Source organism: Grampus griseus (genome assembly GCF_964374135.1).
Source record: "Grampus griseus genome assembly, chromosome: 20".
In the NCBI taxonomy this organism is placed as follows: domain Eukaryota; kingdom Metazoa; phylum Chordata; class Mammalia; order Artiodactyla; family Delphinidae; genus Grampus; species Grampus griseus.
The window spans coordinates 54,654,764-54,664,951 of NC_139014.1; the positions used below are offsets into that span (position 1 = coordinate 54,654,764).

The 10,188-nt window shown below is 37.9% G+C and overlaps 1 protein-coding gene across 6 annotated transcripts in view; it reads left to right on the forward strand.

Moving 5' to 3' along the window:
* The window catches only part of NF1 (neurofibromin 1), a 248,699-nt gene extending 238,844 nt beyond the window's left edge, over positions 1 to 9,855 (forward strand). For all 6 annotated transcript variants that reach the window (XM_082678058.1, XM_082678063.1, XM_082678062.1 and 3 more), the window contains one exon: positions 8,060 to 9,855. In XM_082678058.1, coding sequence (XP_082534184.1) covers positions 8,060 to 8,202 — 143 coding nt within the window. In that variant the 3' untranslated portion in view covers positions 8,203 to 9,855. The remainder of the gene's footprint in view (positions 1 to 8,059) is intronic.
* The last annotated feature ends 333 nt before the right edge of the window (positions 9,856 to 10,188 follow it).

Below are 10,188 nucleotides of genomic sequence, written 5' to 3' on the forward strand. Positions count from 1 at the left end.
TCCAATATTCTCTACTGTCAAATTAGCTAGACAAGAAATTCATGAACCCCCTCGCCCTCCCCCATGAAACACTAAACCTTACTTAGGTAAAAATTTTGGTGATAATTCATCAGTCACCAGCTTTTGAGGAAGTAGCGGTCATTTACATAAAGCAGTTGTCTCTGAAAATCCATTCTTGACAGATGATCATAGCCCACTTGTCTGTCCCCTTAGCACAAGAAGGATTGTTTTATAACTCTGTATATAAAATTACATAAATGACTGTCTTCTGACCCCACTCCTAGTAGAAATTGACTTGGTATCAGTGGAGCCAATGGACTGTACTCAGAGTTCAGTGCATATGAAATTGTGTTAACTGTGGTCCTTTAAGCCAAATGGACATAAAACTTTGTCTCTTCAGATTTTCCCACATGCCACTATGAGAATCTTGAAGAGAATCCATAATATTTACTCTCTGATAAGAATATTTCAAATTTGATATTGCGATCCATTCTTAGGTCCAGTGTAGCTGAGCTGGACATGAATTGAAGAACCAGGATTAGAACTAGAAAATAAAACCTATCTACTAAAAATGTTATATATGGGACTTTCTCGTGCTTAAGGCTAAGCCATAAATGGCTCTCTTACAGGATGAGCAAAGAAGCCTTTTTAAAAGCCATATTGTGAGTGCTTTATAACCATTTCAAGAATGCATTCCAAATAGTCTTCCTGTATCCTCTTTAGATATTAAGGAGCAAGTATACTAGAAATAAAAATCCAGATGGAATTATATGGATTTTAGTACTGATTAGAAAGAAATTAAATAGGTTCATTTCCAATGTATTAAAATTTAATTTATACTCTACCGAGACCTCCTAATATTTTTCACACTGTAATTTAATTCAGTAAACATTCGGACACCTATTTTGTAGGTATACACTAGGTACTCTGGAACATTTAAAGATGAGAGAGACCCTGGTCCCCAGAGACTTGACAGTTTTTGCCTGTGGATCTCAGTATTCGGTTTCAGCTAAAGTTGTTATTTCCTTCTGAGTCATGTTGTTTAACAAATTCTTTGTGTACACAAGTTCTTTGATTTTTAGGTACGAGATTAATACTACAATGCTCTGAAGAAAATAACCCGAAATCCAGATTTTATCTTGAATTATCCCAGATATTCATTGTTTACTACATGCAAGGGACTCTGTTAGACCCAAGGGAGTGGTGGGGGCTACTAGGACATGAGACCTGCCCTCAAATAGATTTCAGAACAGTAAGAGTGGCAAAGTATACACAAATAACTATTTTGCCCTCTTTCGTGATCTCTTTTGTACTTATGTTGTACCTTATACTGTAAACTATTCTGATCATTCAAAGGGACATCTGTTCGGAAAAATCAGGTAATAATTATGGCAAAAGTTTTATAATATATCTTTGACCTCAAAAATATGTGAGGTCACATATTTTATAATTTTTTAACAAAAATAAGCCTGTGATCTATTTTAAATGTTTTTTCACTTGGAAAAAAAACTTTAATTTTTTTCTTTGATCACGTTATTTTACTGTTAGTATTAGAGTATGAATTAGAGTATTAGAGTATGGAGCAAAGACCTATTTAGTTGAACTTTATTTTAAATTCACTTCTTTCACTTTATTTTGGGGCTATGTCCAGGCCTGTCAGTTATTCGGTCACTTTGCTTCTGTAATGCAGACCTCCCTCCCAGGAAGCCGGGTGGATCAGCTAGCCCAGTAGTGCTGACAGCTGTGTGCAGAAAAGGTTAGTTTATCAAAACCATTTCTCCAAAGGGTAGACTTAGTCACACTTCTGCTGTGTTTACCAGGTTTAAAATGTCTCCCTCTTAGAAGAAACTTAGAGGCCTCTATTTTGAGACTACATAAAATCTCCAAAACAATTTTAATGTTTTAGGGAACTGCTTACCGTATCCCAGACCTTTATTTGGTATATTCTTGATTTAGTTTTTCTTCTTTTTTCTTTGTTATTACCCCATATTTAAGGGAAAAAAATAATTTTAAACTGAGCAATTGCTTGGTGTAATTTCTGCTAATTTTCCATTTCATTTTTTATTGTAATTCTTGACTTACACTAAAATTCTTACTTCTAATAAAGGTGGTAAAAACACATCTATCTGTAAAATTGTAAGTTTGGCCATTTATTTAGAGATTGTAACGTTTGGGAAATTAATGGTCAGAGTTCAGTAATTAAAACAAGAATCCTCCTGAAAACCAAGGAAGATAATAATTATCCAGTATCTAATCATATTTCACCCTTTAAAAATCTTACAGATATCACTCACTTTTGTTTTTTCTTCCATTCTGTGTCTGTGAAGCTTCTCTGCCTTGCTCTAAATCAGCAGTTTTCATGTAGCTGTTGCCTCATCAAGGTACTCTTTACTTTTGTCATCTTTGCACGAAATACTGCTTACCCTGCGCTCATCCTGGGCACATGGCATGAGACTTCATTCACCAATCCCTGTAAGCAGAGTCTGGTTCAGGCACCTAAAGAATCTCTAAGGCCATTACTGTAAGGTCTGGATGCTTACGGTGCCACAGGGCTGAGACTTGTCTTGATGAAAGAGCTGTTCATGCTCCCCCTGAACACTGAAGATGCAGTCGCAGCCCTGGACTAACACAGGCAGGTTAACAAGAAACTCCAGGGAGAGTTAATAGAGAAGGGAGGGTATGTGGTTTGGGGAAGAGTTTTTAGCTTAGGAAGTAGTTATTTTCCCCAAATATAGATACAAAGCCAACCCCAGCATTTCCGTAGAAATTAAAGCTGGCTGTCCACTCTGTCACCCGTGTTAAAAAGAAAGGAATATGGGGCTTCCCTGGTGGTACAGTGGTTGAGAGTCTGCCTGCCGATGCCGGGGACACGGGTTCGTGCCCCGGTCCGGGAAGATCCCACATGCCACAGAGCGGCTGGGCCCATGAGCCATGGCCGCTGAGCCTGCGCATCCGGAGCCTGTGCTCCGCAACGGGAGAGGCCACAGCAGTGAGAGGCCCGCGTACCGCAAAAAAAAAAAAAAGAAAGGAATGTGGTCCTTAAGGTTAGCTCAAAGGACTAAGAAGAAAAAAATGTGATACACTTATGTCTAATTTATAAAAGATGCCTTTTCTTTCTTTACTTTTCAGTGATTAGTATACAGAAAGATTAGACCTGTATAGAAAAAGAGGTGTTAGCAATTGATGAAAGACCATTACAAATATTTTTTAAATTCTTATAGTTACTCTTTTGTATATCTAGCTCAAAATATGAATTTTCTAAATATATGTTTAACACATTCCCATCAGTGTATTACTATAGCATAAGAACAAGCTATAGTTATCTTTTCTTCTAAGAAGACATATTTCTTGCTTATTTACATTAGCGTCAGTAATTTTACAATTTCTAGTATAAAATTCGAGTCCTTTGCGTTTGTTCTACAATTCCTTTCAGTACTTCACTTGGTCTTTTTTTTTTCAGGTATTAGGAACATCTTAATTTATGCTGTAATTATCTGTGTGCAAAAAGTCTTCACCTAGCCTATCTGATTCTTCTAACAATCCTTTGAAATAGGCACGTCTACTGTTATTTTTAATTGCCAGATTAAGAACTGAAACCAAATAAGAGTTCTGATCCAAACAGACTGGAACCTGGGTCTTCTGATGTGCCTCACTGTATGTGTAACAAATGAGCCTTCTGACAGCTTTGCCTTCTCATAGATGCAATAAGAGTTTTCTGACAGGTTTGCCATGTGATATATGTGATAAACTAAGCAATGCAGATTCAGGGAACTTACTGTCGCCTTGTGCAGGTGGTGGGAGGTTTGGATTATTATGTCTTTCATTTTTGTTGAATAACTTCTCACAAATCACCTAACCCATTTTTCCTCAGCTTCTCAAGAGCTAAAAGGGATTCGATCCTTTTATTATTTCATGAAAATATTAGGTTCTAGTTTGAGAAATCATTTTGGTGTTTAAAAAAATAGGTGACTTTTTAAAAATTATTTGTCAGCCTGGAACTATATCCCTAGTTGTCAAAATAAACCCTGATACCTGCCTTCAAGGAACTCATGTTTGAGCAGAGGAGATAGACATATAATAGATATGTAAGTTATTTAGATATGTTATTTAACTATAGTGTAATCTAATAATTTTTTCCCTCTTAATTCACTGAATTTTGGCCAATAACACCTTTTATTTAGGATTTTATCTTTATCTGGAACTACCACAGTTCACTGAAGCACAGTGCTTATTCATACACTGCTGTAGAGAATCTTCAGCTTCTTCTGCCCTGCATGTTGTTTGTAACTGGCTGCATGCTTAACCACAGCATATCTAAAGGAATTTAAACTAGCAAGTCAGGACCACAGAGGTTTTTACCTTTATTTCACTTGGGTGGTGGCCTTTGGATCTCTGTCACCTCATGGATTTCTGCTTTTGTGCCCACTGAGAGTCAGAAGGGAAAGCCAGTGCTTAGGGGCATAAGAGAGACCAGGATGCAAAGCCTTCAAGCGGCCTTGATGAGCAGAGTGCAGCACCAAGGTCTGCTCACCAATTTAAAATACAGTATATGCACCAAAGCAAGATGGAGCTGTCTCCAATTGGGCAGTCAGGCTGATAATCTGAGAGTTTTTCCTATAGAATGTTGAGACCAAACCCTTCACTACATTCTAGAAAGGTTTCTAGATTTATTTTCAGAGGGTTAAAAAGAAGAATGCTGCCAACATTCTCAAAAGTGAGAATTATGCTTAGAATCCAGGATACGGGTATCATTCTGTTTCATACTAACCTGGTTTTTTTCAAGGTGCTATTTCTTGGTATAAATATAATGCTTTTTTAAAAAAACCTCCAAGATTTTTATGTCAGCTTCTCCTTAAATCCTTAAATAAAACACCTTTGCTGTGAAGTTGAACTTAGGAATCACCATCATGCCACATTTACCTGTGTGTGACTTGTAGGGTTGGGTCACTAAGTAGGAAGAAAACATATACACAAAAACAGGTAATGAATTGAGATGAAAATTGAGTAAAAGTGGGACATCAGCCTCTCACATAGCATTGAAGCTTTGGGTTATCAGTGACAGTCCCGGTTACTTGCTTAACAAAACAGGAAATGGAATATTCTTAGTATGACTTTGAAGAAAAACCTTCACCCTAGTGACTTACTCTGATTATAATTTATATAATTTTAATTCTTAAGAATTAAACTGAACAGGCCCTTGTCCTCAAATAATAGCTTTGCCACCTTGCAGTGTGATGACTGCTCTGCCCCCCCCACCCCCAGAATGAGCCGTAGTCCAGCAGTGGCAAGGCTGCACCAAAGGTGGTCACACGAGAAAGAGCCCCGGAGTGGCAGATTGCTGGCAGAGGGCCACTGGCCCTCCAGTGGTCATCAGCACTGTGTCCCTCCTGATGACCGTCCCCTGGTTGTTTCAAACCCTTATCTTTAAAGTTCTAGTTTTGCCCGAACCTTATTTCCTATTAAGGAAATAAACTTAGATAAGGAACTATTGGACTTGAACTTTTAGACCACATGCAAATTTGAGGAAATGGAAAGTCAAATACTCAGACAAGTTCATGATCACTTCAGATGGAAGAAGCTGGAAAAAACTGTCTTTTCCAATAAAAATATGGCGCCAGCCCACTGGAGATCAGGGGTTGCATGCTTTTTGGCTCTGAATTGCAGCCATCACATTTAAAAATGGAAACATCGGTTCAACCAATGTTTGTTGAAAAAGACGTCAACTAGATCTTATAGGAAGATAAAAATGCATGATAAACGATCTTTGCCCTTCTAGTTGCTTTTATTCTAGTAGAGAAAATATGACATATACACAAGTTGTGATAATATAGGCAAAATATAAATGCCATATAAAAACAGGCAGAAGGGGCTTCCCTGGTGGCACACTGGTTGAGAGTCCACCTGCCGATGCAGGGGACACGGGTTCGTGCCCCGGTCCGGGAAGATCCCACATGCCGCGGAGCGGCTGGGCCCGTGAGCCATGGCCGCTGGGCCTGCGCATCCGGAGCCTGTGCTCCGCAACAGGAGAGGCCACGGCAGTGAGAGGCCCGCGTACCGCAAAAAAAAAAAAAAAAAAGAGAAAAAATACGGGTTGCATTTTATCTTGTAGAGATTGGTAAAGCAATTGAAAGAGCTACAGAAATACACATTACAGAGTTCAAGGCGCATTCAAGGGATGATGAGCAGTCTCCTTTCAATTTTGTTATTTCTTTTCTAAATAGCTCTGGAGAAGATGCAAATAAATATGCAGAAGAGAATAAAAATCCAGAATTCCGCTACCCAGAGAAACGTTCTCTGAACATCACAGTGTACTTTCTTCCGTTTATCTTTCCACCCGTAGGATTAGATTGGAACAGATTCAAGAGTGGGTTCACTATGCTTGCCTCCTGGAGAGGTGTTGCTGACATTTTTAATGATGCACTCACACTCCCAGCCCAGTGCACTTTGTCATATGCCAGTGTTCCTTTGATAAGCTCAAGACAGCAAACCTCTGTGGAGCTTGTGTAAATCAGACCATGTGCCTGCAGATGCCTCATACTCTGAGTTGAATTCAAGGCTGAATCCAAACAAAGATGTGTGGCTCCTAGAAGGAGGTCATCACAGATCCATTTCCTGTTCAAGAACCAACAAACAAATAGATGTGTGGGTCTATGTACATGTTCAGTAACGTAAATACTTTTTGACTTGACGTACTATTTTTTGTCCAAAAACAGAAGTTTTTCCATTGTCAAATTTACTATTTATTTTAAAATTCAGATGGTACAGATAAGAATAAAGCAGGGAATTCCCTGGTGGTCCAGTGGTTAGGACTCCACGCTTCAGTTGCAAGGGGCATGGGTTCGAGGAACTAAGGTTCTGCAAGCCGTGTGGCTCAGCCAAAAAAAAAAAGAATAAAGTAAAAATTACCTGAAATCACACCATCCAGTGATAACATTTTGTGGCAAATGTTTTCCCAGCCTTTTTGTTTGTTTGTTTGTTTTCCCCTGTATGTGGATTTTTTCCCCCTAATCCAAAATTATGGTCATTTTTCTGTATCAGTAAATATCAATCAGTACTTTACATTTTGATACAAATTGCTGAAATACTTTTTGCTTTCCTACCAGTAGTTATGTCAAAGGTGGGTATAATCGGTCTAATTATTTTAGTAAATTTTATTCAAGTATGGCAGAAAAGCACACAGATTATAAACTTACAACCTAATGAACTTTTAAGAAGTAAACATACTTAAAAATCCAGATCAAGAAACCATCCTCATGCCCCCTTCCAGTCACTTCTTCCCCAGAGGTAACCACTATTCTGTTACCTGTCGAATTTGTAATCTTTATTAATCTGATGAGTAAAAAATACCTTGTTTTTGCTTCTAGTTACTTTTATGAAGTTACTAATTAGATGATTTATAAAAATACATTGTAGGGCCCAGTTTGGGGAGGTTTAATCTCCTCCATGAGAGAAATAAATGGCATCTGTTTACGGTACAGAACAAAAAATGACTTGCCAGAGTTGAAAAGAAGATCAAAGCAAAAATTCTACAGTATGACCTTTTTGATATATTATTTTCTCAGTAAATATTTGAGTTCCTTTGGGGTAGGCACTGTGATTTAAAAAATAAAAAGCATCTGCCTTTCTTTGAAATGATGAATTTCTGTACCTTCTGCAACTACAGAATATATTCTGTGTATAGAACACCAGTAAGGCTACGTGGCTAGAAGCTGACCTCTGCTGGAAGCTTCTGTTTTGATTTGGAGGAAGGCGTTCTAGTCTTTGGTGGCTGCTAGCCTTTCATTCAGCTCAATCCTGCCTGCCTCTAGCTTTTCCTTGCAACTTCTCTGTTTTGTTTTTTTTTTCCTTATGCTATTTTTCTGCCATGATAGCAAATTTTGCTTAACAAAGTGTGAGGTTTTCTGTGTGACAAGATCTTTGTAAACACTCTAGCAACTGACTATTAAAATGAATGCAAAACCAATACACCAGCTTGTATCTCGTATACAAATCGTGAGATTCAGTCCTGGAGCTCAACACCACAGGAGAGGGGGTAACTGGCTGCTCTGTTTCTCTCCAGGAATCGACAAGGAGAATGTTGAACTCTCCCCTACCACTGGGCACTGTAACAGTGGGCGAACTCGTCATGGATCCGCAAGCCAGGTGCAGAAGCAAAGAAGCGCTGGCAGTTTCAAACGTAATAGCATTAAGAAGATCGTGTGAAGCTTTCTTTCTTTCCGTTTTCAAACAGACTTAACTTATACGGGCTCTTCACTAGTGACCCCTCACCACCGTGCTGTGATGCTGCACTTCATGTTTTATAATGAGCCCATCCAGTCTGCCATGTTGCCAGATGATCAACTCTTGGAAGCGTTGCCTAAATTTAATGCTGCTTTTTTCTTTAACTTTTTTTTCTTCTACTTTTGGTTTGTCTGGTTTAAGCAAGTGTTCAGAACAACTGCAAAGAAAGTGGGAGGTCAGGACACTTGAACTGAGAACATCCCAATTGTGAGAGAGGATGATTTCTTGAATACTGCTACTACTGGCCAGCTATGAAAGCCATTTGCACAGAGCTCTGCCTTCTATGTTTTCCCCTTCTTCAACATACAAAGTAAAGTGTTAGTCTTATTTACACACTTTTCAAGATAGAAGTTAATGGGAGAAATAATAATATAACCCCAGTATGTTTAATCTGACTTTTAGCTGTGGACTTTTTTTTACCTTACAAAACTGAAGAACCATAGAGGTCAAGCCTCAGTGACTTCATACCATAAAGCCACAGGCGAGGTACTTTGGGGGGTGGGGGAGGAGGGATTTAGTATTTTGTAGTGGGTTCTTAAGAAATACTAACACTTGAGTATTAGCAATAATTACAGGAAAATAAGCGTAACCACATGTATCTTAACATTACCGAATTAAAGAGATGAGTTCTGAGGCCTTATCCAAACTCAGTCATCCAAACTAGTTTATATTTTTTTCCAGTTGATTATCTTTTAATCTTTAAATATGCTAAAAGTCGTTTTTTGTTTTTGTAAGTCAAAACTATACTAAGTATAGTAATTATACATTTTTCCCCTCCTCTTCTTCTTTCCTAAATAATTCCGAGCAGGGTAATCAGTGAACAGAGTGTTGCAAATTGTTCCTAGGAGGTAATTTCCGTAGATGGTTGCATTAGCTCCAAACAAAATGGAATGGTACGTGACTATTAGAGTAGACGATGCTTTTATCTTGTTTAATAATTTTCCCAGAAACATAGAGTGTGGTGTATATTATCAAAAATTTTTTGATGAGATGTATTTTAAATGTCTTGTAATCTTTCCTCTCCCCTCCAAAAAAGTCAGGAATCTCTAGCAAAAACATTTGGGTTCTATATGATAGAATTGCATTTAATCACTGTGAAAAGACTGGTCAACCTGCATTATTATGACGATAGGGGACCTTAAGAGTTGCTGCTATACTGAATGGTATGGATTATCATGGCATTGGAATTTCCATAGTAATGCAGATCCAATTTCTTTGTGGTACCTGCAGTGTGCAAAATAATTTGACTTCAGTGAATATATTAGTATCTGGATGTTCCAATTTAGGACTAAACCATATTTATTACAAGAAGATATTATCCCCCTATTCCTGGGTTCCCTTTATATGTTAAGGTGTAATGGCTTTGGGAGAGAAGAAGAAACCTAGGGGAGGGGGAGTTTCCTGAAGTGCTATTTCATGAGTGGATTTCAGTAAATTAAATTCCACAGCTAAATCAATGGTACATTTAAATGTTCTGATTTTAATAATATAACACATTTCACATTTATCCACACAGTAACAATGTAATATGTTAATGTAAATAAAATTGCTTTTGATATTCAGAAATAACAAGAATTTAATTTTTTTAATTTGTTTACAGTCCTGGGAAAAGTAAGAACCGTTAGCCAAAATGAAAAAAACTTTAGTGTTCATAGTTATTTTGACACTGAATTGTTGGAAAATATTGAAGACAGGTGCAATTAACTAAACTTTTGTTTTTAACTATTGTAGATGCTTCATTAGAATAGAATGTTTATAATAACAGAGCAACTGAGACGATAAGGAATTAAGACTAGAGCTGAGTTTAGAAACAGATCATTAACAGCCCGGTGCCAAGGATGCCAAGCTGCTGGTAAGGTCCACGTTCCCCCACACCCCAGAGCTTCTGGGATGGGCATCACAACTTCC